General features: G+C 44.9%; 1 protein-coding gene across 1 annotated transcript in view; it reads right to left on the bottom strand.

Annotated features, from left to right (window-relative positions):
• Positions 1-3,547: 3,547 nt before the first annotated feature.
• LOC142250320 (complement factor B-like) overlaps positions 3,548-19,763 on the bottom strand; it is a 35,352-nt gene continuing 19,136 nt past the window's right edge. The window contains exons 8-18 of the mRNA XM_075322463.1: positions 19,127-19,258; positions 17,044-17,139; positions 15,684-15,821; positions 14,524-14,627; positions 13,438-13,555; positions 13,160-13,304; positions 12,900-12,979; positions 10,147-10,250; positions 5,771-5,903; positions 4,160-4,209; positions 3,548-3,877 (exon numbers count right to left, since the gene is read on the bottom strand). Of these exons, the coding sequence (XP_075178578.1) occupies positions 3,719-3,877; positions 4,160-4,209; positions 5,771-5,903; positions 10,147-10,250; positions 12,900-12,979; positions 13,160-13,304; positions 13,438-13,555; positions 14,524-14,627; positions 15,684-15,821; positions 17,044-17,139; positions 19,127-19,258 (1,259 nt within the window). The 3' untranslated portion in view covers positions 3,548-3,718. The remainder of the gene's footprint in view (positions 3,878-4,159; positions 4,210-5,770; positions 5,904-10,146; positions 10,251-12,899; positions 12,980-13,159; positions 13,305-13,437; positions 13,556-14,523; positions 14,628-15,683; positions 15,822-17,043; positions 17,140-19,126; positions 19,259-19,763) is intronic.

Here is a 19,763-nt window from a genome sequence, read left to right as displayed (position 1 = left end):
CCGTCCACGGTCCTTGCGGTAAACTCCGATAGGCCACTCCAACTGCCTGGCACCACCCCCTGGTGTGGACATCAGCCCCTGGAGGAAGGCAACAAGGGTTTTGTGTCTGACCTTGATGTGCCTGCCGGGAGTGTGGGGTGTGTTGGTGTTGTTCTCTGTGGCCCCTGGCTGGTCCAGGGCGCCACATTACTACCGTGTTTCCCTGAAATTAAGACACTGTCTTAAATTATTTTTTGCCCCCAAAAATTTGCTAGGGCTTATATACAGGGTAGGGCTTATTTTTGAGGAAACGCAGTTTGGGGGAAAGTTTACCTCCCCCCCCCCAAAAAAAAGGCAGACAACCCTAGGAGAATCATTCTTACCAGACCCCGGACATCTGCATTGCTCCCAGGCCCTCCTGTGATCTACAGCGCGCGCTTTTAGCAAGTCCTTCTGTGCTCCATAGCTGTCCTCTCCTGCTTTCTGCACTCACATTGCAGGAATATCATACACACAGAAACATCCGGTAATACCTTACTGCTTCCGCTGGCTGGACTATGGAACACGAGGACCTGTGGTGGAACACATGGAAGACCTGCGGTGGAAAGCATTGATGCATTCCACTGCAGGTCCTTGATGCATACCACTGCAGGTCCTCATCATGTTCTACTGCATCCCAGGTTTATCCCCGGAGCAGTACGGTATTACGGAGGGGGGGGGTGTGCGTTCCACTGCAGGTCCCCAATGCTTTCGCGTTACACGACTTCCTGTTTAGGGTCTGGTGCGTGTGATTCTGGGGACTGTCCTCTCTTTTTTTGGGGGTGTCTGCTTTCTACGTAAAATGAAGTGTCCTGCAGATTTCTTTAACTTTTTTAGCTGCATGGACTCTTCATTATTGAACCACAACTAGGGCTTATTTTCAGGGGTTGAGATTATATTTAAAGGCCAAAAATTCCTGGTAGGGCTTATTTTCAGGGAAACACAGTATTTACTTACTTTAGGGTTTCTATGCATTATTGTTATTTTAGGTTATATTTGTCCGTTAATGGCCAGAATGTGTACATGCACCTTCATATTACACTTATACTAACAGTTGTGCTGGCCCATATATTTTGGTTTTCCTATACCATCCCTACCAGCCATTAGGCTACTATCCATAATCCTAAGAATGATAATTTACTAGAAGAAGCTCTTTATGTGTCATGTCACGCTCACGTCGCAGACTTTATTTCCATTACGGATAAAACTATTTACATTGTAGATAATTGATATTTGGTCATCTGCTAATAAAGTGCTTTCTCCGGCTCACCCCATTGTCTGGGAAGTCTGACGGCAGCAGCACCCACATCCACCATGTTGGTTCTATCACTGATCAATTAATGGTGCGCTAAAGGTTTGTGCCAAGTAAAAATTAGGAAAACTTATGAAATTTGAATGTGTCAAGTTTTTCCCCAAAAATTTGATTTGTGGCAAATACATTTGCGTTAATTTTAATACTGGAAAGCTTTTAATTGCTTGTGAAATACACATGAAGGAGCGAGAACCTCAAATTGAAGGTCGCTGAGAGCCGGCAGAGAAATTCAGACCACACAGATTGCTGGTATAAATTCCTTTTCAGTGAAAAGGTGCACTTGAGTGTCGTGCGTTATCACATGCTTTTTTATAGAACCATAATGGGTTAATCTTTTAGCAAAATTCATAAGTATACGATTGGTTATATTAAAAACATATGCAGAAAGCCTGTGAAGTTTATCCATTTTTTTGGGATTTCCTCTCCAGCCCCTCCTGTATTCCTACTCCATAACTTGCAAGGTCACTGTCACATAACACACAATCATAAATTTGGACTTGTGCATAAGCAACCAGCCATTGTTATCAATATTTTCATTCTGTTCCCTTGTTTCATGATATCAGCGGCTGACCTTGATGTACACATGCTTACAGTCTCTATATTCTTACTCATATAGAAAAGAAAGCTTAGTTATAGAGAAGTATATAGAAAAATATATTGGATTCCCACAGTAGAAAAGCACATAGAAAAATATATTGTATTCTCACAACACTACAGGAGAGAGAGGACCCCACTGACCATAAGAGCTTACACTCTACAGGAAAGAGAGAGGACCCTGCTGACCATAAGAGCTTAGACTGTACAGGAAAGTGAGAAGACCCCAGTGATCATGAGAGCTTACACTCTACAGGAGAGGGAGTACCCTGCTTAACATAAAAGCTTATACTGCACAGGAGAGAGAGAGGACCCCGCTGACCATAAGAGCTCACATTCTACAGAAGAGAGAGGACCCCACTGACCACAAGAGCTTACAATGTACAGGAGAGAGAGCATCCCACTAAGTATGAGAACTTACAATATACAGGAGAGCCAACACTCTACAGGAAAGAGAGAGGACCCCACTGACCACAAGAGCTTGCACTCTACAGGAGAGAGAAAGAGAACGCCACTAACCATGATAGCTTACACTCTACAGGAGAGAGAGAAAACCCCACTGACCATAAGAGCTTACACACTACAGGAGAGAGAGGACCCTGCTGAACGTAAAAAGCTTACACTGTACAGGAAAGAGAGAAAACCCCGCTGACCATGAGAGCTCACACTCTGCAGGAGAGAGAGGACCCCAATGACCATAAGAGCTTACACTCTACAGGAAAGAGAGGACCCCACTGACCATAAGAACTTACATTCTACAGGAAAGAGAGAGGTTCCCACTGACCATAAGAGATTACACTCTACAGAAGAGAGGGAACGGACCCACTAACTATAAGAGCTTACACTTTATAGGAGAGAGAGAAAACCCCACTGACCATAAGAGCTTACACACTACAGGAGAGAGAGGACCCTGCTGAACGTAAAAGCTTACACTGTACAGGAGAGAGAGAGAAAACCCCGCTGACCATGAGAGCTCACACTCTGCAGGAGAGAGAGAGGACCCCACTGACCATAAGAGCTGACATTCTACAGGAAAGAGAGAAGTTCCCACTGGCCATAAGAGATTACACTCTACAGGAGAGAGAGAGAGCAGACCCACTAACCATAAGAGCTTACACTCTACAAGAGAGAGAGAGCAGACCCACTAACCATAAGAGCTTACACTCTACAGGAGACAGAGAGACCCCGCTGACCACAAGAGCTTACATACTACAGTAGAGAGCGCGGACGCCACTAACCATAAGAGCGTACACTCTACAGGAGAGAGAAAATGAGAGAGGACCCACTGACTATGGGAACTTACAATTTACAGGCAAGACAGAGAGAGGACCCCTGTGACTATAAGATTCCATACCCTACAAGACAGAGAGGACCCCGCTGATCTTGTGTATCAATGTAAAATCTGAATTAACAAAAATTATTGCATAAAGCAGGTAAAACCTGACCCTTCTGCACATCATTTCCAGAGCCAATCAGATTTCAGGGTACATTTATATTGCATTATAATATTTATGTATGAGGTTTTATCTTACAGTGTTCTTCATGCTCCTATATGTACCTTTGTGTTGTTTTGCGCTTGTAATGAGGAACGTCGGCCATAATATGGTAATTAGATCAGTAGGGTTCATTTTAGAAGTTATTTCTGATTATATATTTCTAGTATTACATTTACTGTATACGATATTACATATAATTTTGTAATATAGTGCAGTGCATTATTATCACTTCCCGAATGTTTGTTCTTTCTTAAGCGCGTCCAACCATTTATGGTTACGGCTCCATCACCAGGAAACTTTATTTCAGGAATTCCAAATCTTCCTGTAATATATTCTTCAGCCAAGCAATCGTGCGGAACAAATCGACATGGAAGTCACGAGACAGCGCCGGCACCGGCCCAGGATTTCTTTTAGGTCCTCTACAGCTGTCGATTGTCCCCCAGCTACTAATGCCCACCTAAATGATGACGGAAAAGAGAAGTTACTACTGGTGTCCAATTCACTGACCCACTATCACTTTTAGGCACAAGGGACGTAGGAACCTTGAGATAGAGTTCCCTCATTTGTTTGCTAAAGAGAGGAGCCTTGAGGACAAGAAAGATGCTTCCAACCTGAGCTAAGGACTTCCTCTCCATAGACTGACGGGGCACAGGTAGAGGGAATGGAGCATTTTCCATAATAACAACATGATATCTTTTTGGAGCATTGTGGACAACTGACCCAACATTACACCACTTACCTGAAAATAACGTTGTTTGTAGGGGACAATTAAAGGACCTCCACCATCACCTGAAATAATAAGTGGAGGAGATTCAGATGCACGTCACAGCTAGTCATACTGTACAGTTATACCAGACCCCATCGAAATAAAGCCTCAGGATTCTTTTCTCGCGAAGCTCCAGAGATCAATAAGTCCAACTGGAGTCAAGAGGCTCTGCCCTACCCCAAGCTGACCGGTCACTGATATTCAGAATCCTAGGTATCTCATCTGTATTGGGTTTGTACTCTTGTGCCCCTCTAATCCATCCTTATCGATGCTTCTTTAATAATCTACCAAGTCCCTCTATACTCATCTGCTTCTCTTCTCTGTTAATCCCTCTACTACCTAAGTATTAAACAGAGAATTGACCTTAAAATGCTAATAATAACTGCGAAGACTGTCCATAACCTGTCCGCTCCATACTCAACTGAACTAATCTCTCACTTCGTTCTCCTATATAATCTCCAGTCCACAACCTGTCACCTTTATGCGTCTCTGATCTATTCTCCCTATACCCCCCACATGTAATCTCCAGTCCATGACTTGTTCTCTTCATACGTCTCTTACCTATTCGTCCCGATACCTCCCCACATTTAATCTCCAGTCTCCTACATACACCTCCGACCTGTCCTACATGTAATTTTCAGTCTACAACCTCTTCCCTCCCTATATCTCCAACCTTTTTCCCAATACCTCTGCACAAGTAATGTCCGGTCCCCTCCATACATCTCTTAGCTAATCTCCCGATACCTTCCCACATGTCATCTCCAGCCTCTCCATACATCTCTGACCTAATCTCCCGATACCTCCCCACATGTCATCTCCAGCCCCTCCATGTCCCCTCCATACATCTCTGACCTAATCTCCCAATATCTCCCCACATGTCATCTCCAGCCTCTCCATACATCTCTGACCTAATCTCCCGATACCTCCCCACATGTCATCTCCAGCCCCTCCATGTCCCCTCCATACATCTCTGACCTAATCTCCCAATACCTTCCCACATGTCATCTCCAGCTCCTCATGTCCCCTCCATACATCTCTGACCTAATCTCCTGAGTCCTGATACATCCCCATATCATCTCCAGACCCTCCATGTCCCCTCCATACATCTGACCTAATCTCCCGATACCTCCCCACAAGTCATATCCATCCCCTCCATGTCCCCTCATACATCTCTGACCTATTCTCCTGATACCTCCCCACATGTCATCTCCAGCTCCTCATGTCCCCTTAATACATCTCTGACCTCATCTCCTGATACATCTCCACATCATCTCCAGCCCCTCCATGTCCCCTCATACATCTCTGACCTAATCTCCTGATACCTCCCCACATGTCATCTCCAGCTCCTCATGTCCCCTCCATACATCTCTGACCTAATCTCCTGAGTCCTGATACTTCCCCACATCATCTCCAGTCCCTCCATGTCCCCTCCATACATCGCTTAGCTAATCTCCCGATACCTCCTCACATGTCATCTACAGAGTCTCCATTTTCCCTTCATACATCTCACACCTAATCTTTCAATATATGCATGGATTACAGGTATTGCACTCAGTGACAAATTATAAACATAAGAAAAATTACCTTTGCAGGTTTGTGGATCCACCTGAGGAGTTACTCCCCCTGTACATAAGAAATTGTCGGTCACGACATCTTTAATTTCTGGAATATCCTTGAATTTGTCTATCTTTTTGGTATCATCTAGACAGGCGAGCCTCTGAGGAGGAGAAGGGTGGTTGTCAATGATATCTCATTTCCATCTTTTACCATCGTGTTATTTTTCGGTATAAACATTCTGTGCTCATAAATTTTTGAGCTTTTTTGCTGTCAGAATTAAATTTTTCTCATACAGAACCAAATCCCATGTATAGTATAACACAGACCTGCAGTGGCAGTTTTGTATACAGAGACTACTTCTGCTGGAAATATCCAAGCTGTGGCAGAGACAATGTCTGAACTCTGAACGGAGGGGCTACATCAATGGTGAGCTGGAATCTATCTTATTCTACAAAAACATGTTGTCTGGAGATGAAGAGACCTGGAATTGAAGTCATGTGTCACTGACTCCGAGGCAAGATCATTCCATCATGGGACAGTGCTCAACTGAATTGCTAAGTTGCCTATCTGCTCTCCTACCACTGATGCAAACCCAGGTGGAGAAGGCTCAACTGGAAGATCCATCAGTAGGAGTAGTCTGACGGTTCGTTACAAGGGGCCGGAGGTCCAAGAATAACGCTTTGAAAACAGAAGAATCTGCTTTCCTTAGTTTGCTCCCCAGTTGTGACAAATGGAGTGCTATAACGGGAGGTCAAGCATCAAAATGGGGGAAGTTCTCAGACAGTTGATGCTTCCCACTTTCTTTCGGAAGACGGTCACAAGTGTGCTGTACGATAACCATAGGCAACGTTTTGTTAAGAGGACTATTGATACTATATTCAGCTGGTTTAATGGCCAAGAATGAGAACTGACACTAAGGACTGTGGTAACTCCTACACATGGTTTGTCCCCAGGAAGACCCACCATGATTGTAGACTTTGAGAACAAGTTGTGAAGCCCAAAAATGGGAGGAGGACCAGTAAGACTTATCATCGTCAGCAACTACTGCTGCAGGGCAGAATATCAGTTTGCTTCAGCCACAAAGCACTTCATGTCGGAGTCTTTGGCATCAAAAATTGGTCAGCTCTTTTGTTACTCCTAAGGGTACTGAGAGTAATTCCAGTGATGACCAAGACCATATTGATCAGTTAACTGAAGACGACCCTCAAGAAGAGTGTAGCCCAGCATCAAGTCCATGCTGTCCCCAGTCAGGGGAGAGTTCAGGGGACACAGAATTACAAAGTAACACAGTTACTATCATGGGACCTAAGCCTGAAAGTGTCATGCCTTGGGTCTTGGTTTGGTAACCTTGTACTGCATGGTCAGCTCCCTTTCTTGCTGAGCCACCGCCTGGTCAGTCCCTATCCAAATGACGATGGTCTAATTTCTTTTACCTTTGCTTTTCTTCCTATGATGTGTGGTTATCACCTGTTCTCAACTGTTCTTTGCAAACTCCCCTCTAGTTCCTAAGGAAATTCGTGATACAACCTGACAGCCTTTTAGGCAGACAGGTGCGGGTTGTGGACCTATAGCTGTGCAGTTAGTAATATTCCGATCTGTGTGTGCCGCCCCTGCAGCGGTCGAACTGCTCGGATCCGTGGGGGTTGTTTACTCGTGGCTCGAGGGTCTCCGGACCCGGGGGCTAGGGGCCACCCTCAAATGTATAAGGGGGTATTTACAGGGAAGATATAGTTTGTGACGCCACGTGTGGTGTACGGTAACTGGGAGTACCGCTGCTGCTGTTGGGAGTACCCGGGGTGATGGAGTGGGGCAGCTGGATGTTGTTACCCTCCACGGGTAGGGGAAGGCCCTGGGACTCTGAATGAAATGCTGGGGTGCAGGGGGAGTACAGCTGCAGGGGTTAATCAGGTACTCAGTCAGCAATAAAGCAGTAAAGTCTCTGGGTGCCGCTGCCCTCTTGGGGGAGCTCGTCCGGGTCCCGTCCCCTGCAGCACTGCCTGGTGTTCCGTAACCTGCCTCCTGGCACATTAGTTTTCAGTGTCCATTGTGGCCCGTCAGATTGGAGCTTTCCAGGCCCCGCTCCCCACTATGGCTAAGTGAAGGAGCCTGCTCTCAGGAGCTCACGCTTGGGATTTCAGTGGGCTGCTTGTTTGGAAAGCCCTATCCCCCTCGTTTTGATATTGCCCCCGATCTCTGAGCTTCTTGGCAACAGTCCATAGAGGCCCTGTCCTCCACAGGTTATTTGCCGGGTCGCGTGAAGCTTCTCCCCGACCTAGGGTCCGTGTACCCCGTCGTGCCTTCGGTCCCGGACCAGTTATTAGGCCTAGGCTGCTGACCGTCCTCCAAGACAGGTCCCTGGCACCTAGCCTCAATCCCCTGCGACCAGGGGTTTGACTCCTCTAGGTCCAGACCACCGTCTGCAACCTAGTCTGCTTCCCCTGAGAGCTACAACTCCCAGCTTCCTCAGAGCTCCTCACAACTCGAGGGCTACCACTGTTCTGAACTGACACCTCCCACCTCCCTGCCTGACCCCTAGGTGGGCGGCCCTATTCCAGCTTAAGCCGACCACTGGTGTGCCTGACAGGGTGTGGTGAAAGTGTATCTAGGATTTTATTTGCTGGTGGAGGCAACAGTGCAGGATGAAGAACCAGAACCATGGGGGGTTGAATCCTGCAGGACCTGAATAATCCAGGGGCGTCACATGTGCATGAGCCATTAGGGTGCTGTGCAGCAAGGGATACTAGTCTGTACAGGTACCAGTTAGGGTGCAGGTGCGGCAGCTGTGAGATAGGCTTTATTCCCCCTTTACCAGTGAAGGAATACATATATGCAGATTCGGGTGGAGGCACTGCACCATATTAAAGTGAGAACACCCTGCCCACGGACACGGCTTAAAGGGGTGTTACAATAGAATTTAATGATGAAATTCAGCCAGCAGGTATGGTCCTGATACATTATTGCATTTGGGCCTTTTCTGTGTAGTTTTTGGTGGTTTTCAAGAGTTTTTTTATTTGTGCGTTATTTTTTCTTTAATTTGCTTTTTTTTTTTTTAAAGTGTATGTTATGTGTTCCCCAGTTGTTGTGTTTTACTATTTTTTTTTTTTTTGTTTGCCATGTGGCTGAAATTTGGGATTTCCAGACATTTTCTGCTCATTCATCAATTGTGACTTTTTAAAAAGTTACTAAATTCTTGCGCAAATGTCCTCCTGTCCCTTCCAGGAAGTGATTTTATGTACGACTGCAATTTTTTTTGTGCAAATCTGTTGCAACATTTTAGCGGAACTTGTGATTTTTTTTATTGTAAAAAGATGCAAAAATGGCTAAAGACAGAAATAAAGAGCATTTTTTACAAAGTTCATAAAAAAAAATAAATCTTTATTTTTATATAGCGCTAACATATTCCACAGCGCTTCACATACATCAGGAACACTGTCCCCATTGGGGCTCACAATCTAAAGTCCCTATCTGTATGTCTTTGGAGTGTGGGAGGAAACTGGAGAACCCAGAGGAAACCCACGCAAACACGGGGAGGACATACAAACTCCTTACAGATGGTGTCCTTGGTGGAATTCAAACCCAGGACCCCAGCGCTGGAAGACTGCAGTGCTAACCACTGAGCCACCACAAGACCGCAGTGCTAACCACTGAGCCACCACAAGACTGCAGTGCTAACCACTGAGCCACCACAAGACCGCAGTGCTAACCACTGAGCCACTACAAGACTGCAGTGCTAACCACTGAGCCACCACAAGACCGCAGTGCTAACCACTGAGCCACCACAAGACTGCAGTGCTAACCACTGAGCCACTACAAGACTGCAGTGCTAACCACTGAGCCACTACAAGACTGCAGTGCTAACCACTGAGCCACCGTGCTGCTCATGAACCACATGCGCCATTTTCATGCACTTTGACTGAAAAACATCAATTAATAAAATGCAAATGATGAATTGGACCCATTATTTTTAATCTTTCTTTAGTTCTTGGTTGTTTTTCTGTTGTTTTCTTTTTGCAACGTTCTGAGGTTTTTTTTACTACTTAAATTAAAAATATTCTATATGTTTGGTATCAGCTTAATGATTTTGACCTGGCGAATAATAAATTTGGGTCATTTTTACCACGCACAGAACAGTGTAAAAGCAAAACCCAAAATATAATGGCGGTATTGTTTTGTTTTTTTTCACGATCTCACGGCACATGGAATTTTTTCTTACTGATCTTCACTACATTGTATTGTAAGGTGAATGGTGTCATTCAAAACTACAAGATATCCCGATGTCCCATTGGACAAAAATTAGACCACCCACATTGCGGTCCACGTGGTTCGGCTGTAACAAGTACATTCCTATGGCTCAGTGTTATGTCTATGGTTCATTTGTCTTTTTTATTGTTCATTCTCCTTACCTTACTCCCTCGCTTTATGATCACATCCTTTCTCTCCAATGCCTTATTAGTTTCCTCTGCCACAAACATGGCCTTCACCAATTCTGACGAGAGCAGTGTCTTCTCTAAGGACATATAAAATGATATAAGACCAAAATTTATTACATTTTCCATATTTCACATTACTACAAGTGTGATTTCATCTCCAGCCATCCACCACTAGGGGGAGCTTACTGAAGACAGATGTATACAGCTCCCATATACTGTACGTGTCTTCTCTAATCCCCCCCCAGTGCTCGCTATACACTGCGGTCCAAAATATTATGCAAATTGGATTTAAGTGTCATAAATATGTAGTTTTTTATTATTTTTTTGTTTTGTATCTCAGGGCTCTTTGGATCTCTAAAATCAATCTCAAACGCCTGTGATAATTAGTTTTCCAGGTGAGTCCAATTAGGTCCACATTATTTAGCAGCCACAGGTTTCAAGCAATATGGGAAAGGAAAAGGATTTCTCTACCGCTGAAAAGTATCAAATGCCTTGGACAAGGTATGAAAACTTTAGATGTTTCTCAAAAACTTAAAGGGGTTGTCCACAACTTTAACATTCATGGTCAATCGTTAGATAGGTCATTATCTAACGATCAGTGGGGATGCGCCACTTGTCGTTCAGCTGTTGTCGGTACCGGCGGTGGCCGGAACTGCTCAGTTAAGGAGCTTCACAGCGGATCTCCATCAACTCTATAGTGGCCACAGCACTGCACATCCACCCCCTATTCAAATCATTAGGGGACAAATGTGCAGGACCCGGCCGTGGCCAATTCTTTGTCGAATGGAGCAGTTTCGTGGCTGGAGACGACACTAGGAACAGCTGATTATTGGGGGTGCCAGGTATCGCATCCCCATTGATCAGACATAAATGACTTATCAATTCACTGACAGAGGACTTAGCTAAGGCTAAAGTCACCCATGTGTGCGACTTGTGCGAGTATTGGATCGCACTGCCCGTACTGTCCGCGGCTGTCCTGGCAGGAGCTGCTCAGCTTCATGTATTTCTATGCAGCTGAGCCCCTCCTGTCAGGAGAGCCGCGGCCAGTATGGGCAGTGCGATCCAATACTCGCAAGAGTCATAAGCAAGTGTGACTCCGGCCTAACTCTGAGAGGCCACCACATTTAAAACTCACTGACTTGGATGGACGAATTATAAAATAATTTTTATTAAGTATGTTACAATTATTTAACACCTAATCCACTGTGCTTTGTACAAGTCTATCCACACACTAACCCAATTTAACAGATATGGGGTTGTTTTAGTCCATCCAATTCAGTGAGTTATCAATGACTAAGGATAGGCCATCAATGTTAGACTAGTGGACAACCTCTGTAAACATGATCATTCATCTTACTGTGAAGACATACAGTATATGGCTGATACACAGCACTGAGGGGTTTCTGCAGATAAAGGCATAATGAGGAAGGATTCTGCCAGACAAATTCATTGTATTTGCTAAAATACTATTACAAAGAAGCAAACAGATATCTGAAGCAGCTGGAGCATCTAGTGTACCGAAAACCTGCAGAGGCTGCAGTTGTGCATAAACCTACTTTTCGGCCACCCCAAAACAGTGCTCACAAGCAGAAATGGCTGCAGTGGGTCCAGACATACATTAAGTCTGATTATAAAACCATCTTCTTGAGTGTTGTGCAACCCTCGATGGTCCAGATGAATGAAGTAGTGGATGGTTGGTGGATGGCCACCATGTACCAACCAGGCTGCAATGTCAGCAAGGAGGTTGAGTCACGTTTTGGGCCAAAACTTTGTAGAAAGAGCTGGTAGGCCACTTTAGAGTCAATGAAGTGTGAAAATGACTTCGGCAAAGTATATAGAGCTTCTGACTGACCACTTTCTTTTATGGTACAAAAAGAAGAACCAAACCACCTGTAGGAAAATAATCTTCATGCTGATGATGCACCAACTCATACAGCCAAGAAAACCTTTGGTTCCTATGGGCATAAAGGGAGAGAAACACATGGTGCGGCCACCAGCCTCCCCTGACCTCAACCCTATTGAGAACCTTTGGAGTATCCTCCAGAAAAAGATATAATGGGTGGGAGGCCGATCACATCACAACAACAGCCCTGGGAGGCGACGCTGATATAAGAATAAGAAATTTTAACAGAAACCCCAAAAAGTCATAGGCTCGATGGATGCAAAAATTGGGAAGGTGACTTCAAAGAAGGGTCTTATGGTACAAGTGACTTGGCCTGTGAATATGGTTTTGATTGGAAAAGCTTCTAATTTCAGACCTTGTGACCTCTTATTGCTGCAAATTCAACAAATGACCATTTTCAGTTCTTTACAACCTATAAAATGTTTGGAAACTCTGCTGTGTATAATAGTTTGGTGCATTTTGAGTTTTTCTAGTTTTGAAAAAAATACTGTTATCATTGGGAGGTTTGTCCAATAAAATGTGATTTATCCGCTAACGGTTGCTGATTTTAGCATTACTGTATACTGACTCGCTTCCATCGACCTTTTAGGATAATCGGAAAAAAATAGCATTTGCATCATTTGGAACGCGGTGTAGTCAGACGCATTGATATACTTTATGGGTCAGTGAGGGACAGCCGAGGGTTTGGAGCTCTGTAATCTTTGATGCTTATACAGTTACATTCTGAAATTAGTCAGCAAAGCATCAAGATTTCGAAAAAATACAAAAACATGTTTACAGTAGAGAGTACACAAGCCGCCATACTCAGTCCTCCGACACTCACCATGGTCGCTGCACGTCACAGATTTCCCTCGTTGCTTTAAAGCCCAGGACGCCCCCGTAGTACATGGAAGGCAGATCGGTCTGCGGGAAGATTTAGGATTCTGAGCCATGAAAATGTTTGCCACCTCGCCCCTATACAGAACCAGTCCCCAAAATTCCCCAATATAAGCATGCAAGCTACCATGTCACCATAGAACAGGTCTAAAAGTCTCCGTTTGTTCAACTTAACCAAGTTGTCAAAGTAAATATCTTTTTTTTTACCTGATTTTACTGGAAAACTCAAGTTTCCCTTGCAGTTCAACGAGAGCCATATCATAATCATAGGATTTCTCCACGCCTTTGTCCCTTTTGCCGAGTGGGTTATAGTCAGTATGACGGTAGAGGTTCTTCACTGTGAATAACTTATCTACAACAGATGAAAGCAGAAACATCCGTAGTCCTCACATTTGTAGAATTGGCTCCGAGGTCCTCATGTCTCCGCTAGAGGCCATGTTGGAGGTTGTGGTAGGACGAACAGTATCATGGATGGGAGAACTTACCTCCAACTCTGACATTGATCGTATGGAGTAAGTCATCGAGATGGAAGCAGTGAGCAGCCGTCAGGACAAAAGATTTGCTCACAATGGATCCTTTACATTTCTCTTCAGAACCCGGACGCTTAAAGTAACAAAAAGAAAGTGTCACAACGTGCGGTGCGTACCGGCTTCGGTGAACATATAATAAGCAGAAAGTGTTGCTGGCATGTTCTTCTATTTTGACAGCCCTATGTCACTATTACATCATCAGGGAAATTTATCAGTACCAGTATTGTGGCAAAGACAAGTCGCAAATTATGAGAAATGCCGTATTTATAATAAAATGACGACTTTTCACTCCACTTCCACCAAAAACTGGAAGATAAAGCAGGCAGTTTCCTTAAGGCCTTCCGTGTCTCCGGTACGCATGACGTACGTTTCCACACGTACCGGAGATAAGGACAAACGTCCTTCAGGGCCCACTCATTATGCTCATGCATATTCACGGACCCGAAAGTAACAGCAGCTCCAGGGACAGGTAAGTATACAAGTTCATACTGTCCGTGTGCTATCCGGATGTCACACGGATAGCACACAAACAGCACACGGAGAACATACACACCGACAAACATACTGACCTGCCCCACAGACCATTAAATGCACGGATGTGTGAGAGTGGCCTAAGACAGACCTTCTGGTAACTATAGATCTAGTGGAGCAAATTTTGATGCCAATCGACCCCTTCTCATGGCAGGAAGAGATTAATTGAAATTTTCTGTCTTTAAGATGAATGCAAGGTGTATCGAAACTTAGTAATTTGGATTTCCATGAATTTGACATGTTTTACTCAAAAGTATTCACTTAAAACCAGTTGGAGAAAGACTTTACTAGAAAATGGTTGCTTTCTGGCAGCTCACTGGTACCAGACAGAAGTTTTCTCTTAGATTTTCAATGCAATTCATCTGTAACTCTAGATCTGTATGATACGGCCATTGTTCATTTATAGTATTCTCACCTATGACTTTTTGACACTAGATCTCTTCTTGTGGCACGTCTAGGGCTTTCTTACACTATCTTTGGTCTTGTGACACTGAGTAGTTATGGACTTACTGTGATGGTAATTTTAGCAATCCAGGGGAACACTTCTTCTAGGCCTTCATAATCGTCAAGTCGTTCTTTGGAAAGTCCACACATTGGAAGAACTTCTGTCTCATCTGAAAGTAATGTGTAGGACAAGATTAAAGTTCATGGGGTAAAAAACAATGTTGGTGTCACCATGTAACCGATGTGATCTGGACTTTACCTGATCCCCATCACAGGCACACATCTATACATCCCTGAACTCACAAAAACAATCAATAATGTGACTCTCCACCTTGTCACTAAACGGTGACTATACTAACAGTGTACCATCACTCTGTAAGGTGTCTTCAGTTTGTCTCATTGAGACCGGCATTCCTGTCCTCCGGCATCAAAGATGGCCACTGTAGCTCCGTGGCAAGCATAGTGGTACGTCTGTCTCCTGCCTTCCTGTTGTAGCTGTTACATATCACTGCTCCCTATGGAAGCCTACATCTAAGATCTAACTGAACTGGAACAACAGGCAAAAAAAGACATTAGGTAGGGTCACTATACATGACAACTGTATATATACACTTCTCAGTGCCAGGGTGGAGGGTTGCTTTATTATTCGAGTTGAACAGAAAGATTCATGCTACCCTTGTCAGTTCTGTTCTCTGTCGCAGCCTGACCAAGGCAGTTTTCTAGAGCTGACCATGCCACAAAACCTGACATCCCCGGTGCCTCTTCTGATTAGTAGGCCCAGTACAACATCAATGTTGAAGTGCAAACCACCTAGTAATCAGAAGTGTTGCCAAAGATGCCAGTAGGTGGAAAGTGTTCACAGGGCTCTGGACCAGAAATCACGGACTACCAACATGGCCACTGAACCATGGTCCTGTGAATATGTTTGATCAACTCTACAGTCTTAACTTCTGTTCCTGGCAACTTGCATCCTCAATGCCTCTTGCACTTTCTAAGTATGACCTACAGACGTCACGGGACCTAGTAAGTGCATGAGGTGCCAAGAATGCCAGGCACAGAAGTAAAGCCCAGCTACAGTAGAGGACCAGAATGGACCACCAAGCTATTTGCTCTGATATACTTACCTGTTCCTGTTCCAGCCTGAGGTCTCATCGTCTTGACGTTCCATACAGGCAGGAACAATGACGTTAGAACAGTCCCGAAGAAAGAAATAGAAATGCTCTCACCTAACATTATGTCAAAGGCCTTCTTCATACCATCTACACTTTCCATCCTGAAGACATGCCTCTCGGGATCTTTTTTGGATGAAAGGTCATTGATTGCTTCTTCACTTATGTCATCACCCAGCCCAAAGACATAAACGTCTATAAATGGAAGAAAAGTAATTAGATATGGAATAATGTAATATGTAGAGAAACTTTGAGAAGTTAAATTACATGAATATATTTTCATCATGTCCTTCATGAACGTGGACAAGATCTACAGGAAGAAATGGTGGGCATTCACTGTGAAAAGGCTTGTATTAGGTGGTCTTACTTACCATCTTTAAAGCTGGTCTTACTTGTTGCTTCACCAACAATTATAAGGCTAATAAGTCACTCTCAGACCTTTGAAATGTAAACATGCCATATCTTTCTTCTCACTCTTAATCGCTATTGGGAAAAAGTCATAGACCCCCATGGATGTTAGATAGCCGGCCAATCAGTACCTTTGACGAAATTCTACCTCATTTACTTGGAGGGAGATTGAGTTTTAACTTCTACTAAAGGTCTTCGATAGTGGTACCAGCTCTTCCAAAGTGTAACATAAAGCTCACAAAATAAAACAAAATATATGTCAATACTGGGGCATAAAAATGTGGTAGCAGAGAGTGCAGAACAGAGGAGGCCAACTGCTGACAAGACAAGAGCTCTTTCCAGCTGGATGTTTGTCCTCAGACGCACTTCCAGCTGAAAACCATTGCGGAGCAGAGAGCCGCTGGCTCCATTCTTTGTAATACCTTTGGACGTTCCAGGTCTATCAAAGGCCAGCAACACCATCTGATTTGCGTCCCATCACAATAAGGTCTCTGCCTACATAGGGTAATGCATGAGGAAGCGGTGTAGTTGAAAAGGACCACTTTGGAGGCATAGTGAGGGTATTGGGACTACATGAAAGACATTGTTAGGGTATGTGGGCCACAATGGGGGACATTGTTAGTGTATAGGTGATACGATAGAGGATGTCCCATTTGTATTGGGACATAAAAAGTGTAAGTTACTACTTTACAGGTGCCATGTGGGAAAGGGTACATTGCTAATGTACTTAGGCACAAAAAGGGACAATACTACTCTATGGAGGCCCTGTTGGAGATTTCGTATTGACTCCTACTACCAACCTACATGTAATGAGATTATCTTCACAGAGTAAACTGAGCTTTCCTTGGGCTCCTGGCTGCCTCTGACAACCGATCACCCAACCTTCCTGCTAAATTGGAGAAACTACAGTATACTAGCTGTAAAAAAAATGAAGAGAATACAATATTTATCTCAATACAAGATTCAAGTGTAATGAGGCAGTGTTTTATCACAAATATATAAACCATACCCAGAAAATCTTCCCGATTATTGTCCTTCCTGATGTCCAGAATTTCTCTGATTTTCTTAATCTCCACAGCAGGGTCACCACCCATATTGTGCTTTCCTAAGGAAGAGAAAGAAAATTGTTGTCAAGAGGACACGAGAATGAATGTGATAGTGGTGACACAAAGCATTGGCTATAGGCGTGAGAAAAAAAAATCACCGGTTGTGGGAGAGTGTAGGACACACCGGCTGTGGAATGAGGATGAAGCACCGGCTGTGGGGGTCCGGATGAACCATTGGCTGTGGGGGTGAGGATGAAGCACCTGCTGTGGGAGAGTGTAGGAAACACAGTCTGTGGGATGAGGATGACGTACTGGCTGTGAATGAACCACCGGCTGTGGGGGTGAGTTTAAACCACCTACTGTGGGGGTGAAAATGAAACACTGGCTGTGAGGGGTGAGAATGAAGCACTAGCTTTGGGGATGAGGATGAAGCATCAGCTGTGGGAGTGTGCATAAACACCAGTTGTAGGCTGTGAGGGTGAAGCACCAGCTCTGGGATGTGACAGTGGAGCACCAGCTTTTGGATGTGAGGGTGAAGCACCAGCTGTGGGATGTGAGGGTGAAGCACCAGCTGTGAGATGTGAGGGTGAAGCACCAGCTGTGAGGGTGAAGCACCAGCTGTGGGATGTGAGGGTGAAGCACCAGCTGTGGGATGTGAGGGTGAAGCACCAGCTGTGGGAGTGTGCATAAACACCAGTTGTAGGCTGTGAGGGTGAAGCACCAGCTCTAGGATGTGACGGTGAAGCACCAGCTTTTGGATATGAGGGTGAAGCACCAGCTGTAGGATGTGAGGGTGAAGCACCAGCTGTAGGATGTGAGGGTGAAGCACCAGCTGTGGGGTGTGAGGGTGAAGCACCAGCTGTGAGATATGACGGTGAAGCACCAGCTCTTGGATATGAGGGTGAAGCACCGGCTGTGAGATGTGAGGGTGAAGCACCAGCTGTGGGATGTGAGGGTGAAGCACAAGCTGTGAGATGTGAGGGTGAAGCACCAGCTGTGGGATGTGAGGGTGAAGCTTCAGCTCTGGGATGTGAGGGTGAAGCACCAGCTGTGAGATGTGAGGGTGAAGCTCCAGCTCTGGGATGTGAGGGTGAAGCACCAGCTGTGGGATGTGAGAGTGAAGCACCAGCTCTGGGATGTGAGGGTGAAGCACCAGCTGTGAGATGTGAGGGTGAAGCTTCAGCTCTGGGATGTGAGGGTGAAGCACCAGCTGTGAGGGTGAAGCTCCAGCTCTGGGATATGAGGGTGAAGCACCAGCTGTGGGATGTGAGGGTGAAGCACCAGCTGTGAGATGTGAGGGTGAAGCACCAGTTGTGGGATGTGAGGGTGAAGCACCAGCTGTGAGATGTGAGAATGAAGCACCAGCTGTGAGATGTGAGGGTGCAACATCAGCTGTGGGATGTGAGGGTGAAACATCAGCTGTGAGATGTGAGAATGAAGCACCAGCTCTGGGATGTGAGGGTCAAACACCAGCTGTGGGATGTGAGGGTGAAGCACCAGCTGTGAGATGTGAGGGTGAAGCACCAGCTGTGAGATGTGAGGGTGAAGCACCAGCTGTGAGATGTGAGGGTGAAGCACCAGCTGTGAGATGTGAGAATGAAGCACCAGCTGTGAGATGTGAGGGTGCAACATCAGCTGTGGGATGTGAGGGTGAAGCACCAGCTGTGAGATGTGAGGGTGAAGCACCAGCTGTGAGATGTGAGGGTCAAGCACCAGCTGTAGGAAGTGAGGGTGAAGCACCAGCTGTGAGATGTGAGGGTCAAGCACCAGCTGTGAGGGTGAAGCACAAGCTGTGAGATGTGAGGGTGAAGCACCAGCTGTGAGATGTGAGGGTGCAACATCAGCTGTGGGATGTGAGGGTGAAGCACCAGCTGTGGGGTGTGAGGGTGAAGCACCAGCTGTGGGATGTGAGGGTGAAGCACCAGCTGTGAGATGTGAGGATGAAACATTGACTGAGGAAAATATGTATCTGAAGAGGACAAGGATGAGGTACTGGCTAAGGTTGTGACAAATAATCAGCATATTAATATGTGACCTGACACTTGCCATCTGTCATCAGCAGGATTACATTTCTTGTTTCCTGGAACCTTTTGGGATCTGTCATATAATCCAGAGACAACATGCTGAAAGCTTCCTTCAGACCATCCCGAGTATTCGTTCCAGTTTTGTCTCCATGAGCTAGAAAAGAAATAAGTTGTATGGTCAGAAAGAAAAATCAGATTTGGAATAATACGTAAACGCAAAATGCCCTTAAAAATAGAACAGGAATTGTTTTCATTGCATACTTTATGGATAGGATGACGCAGAGAGATTAGGAGACCGAGAGTATGAAAATCCAAACTAGGCTTTAAGTAAAACGATAGTTCATTTTTTACTGAGGATTTCCGAAAACTGCAGCGTTTTAGGCACGATTTTCGAAAATTGTGCCAAGAATCCAATGCAGTTTTTACCTCTTCTTTCTAACCATTTAGATGCAATTGTCACTGTGGGTAATGGAATATATCGACTTCTCAGCAGTTCCACCACAGGGGAAAGTATTACACAATTCCCGTCAACACAGAATATATGTCAAGCAAATACAGCTAATAAATAGGACACAAGGAGTCTGATATTTTTCAGGTATTGACCAGTATATATGGTGCTCAACCAAAAGAAATGTAAGATTTCATGCATGTAGACCAAA

This window comes from Anomaloglossus baeobatrachus, chromosome 9 (assembly GCF_048569485.1).
Source record: "Anomaloglossus baeobatrachus isolate aAnoBae1 chromosome 9, aAnoBae1.hap1, whole genome shotgun sequence".
In the NCBI taxonomy this organism is placed as follows: domain Eukaryota; kingdom Metazoa; phylum Chordata; class Amphibia; order Anura; family Aromobatidae; genus Anomaloglossus; species Anomaloglossus baeobatrachus.
The sequence above is the reverse complement of the archived record's forward strand: the minus strand, read 5'-3'. Positions and strand labels throughout refer to the sequence as shown.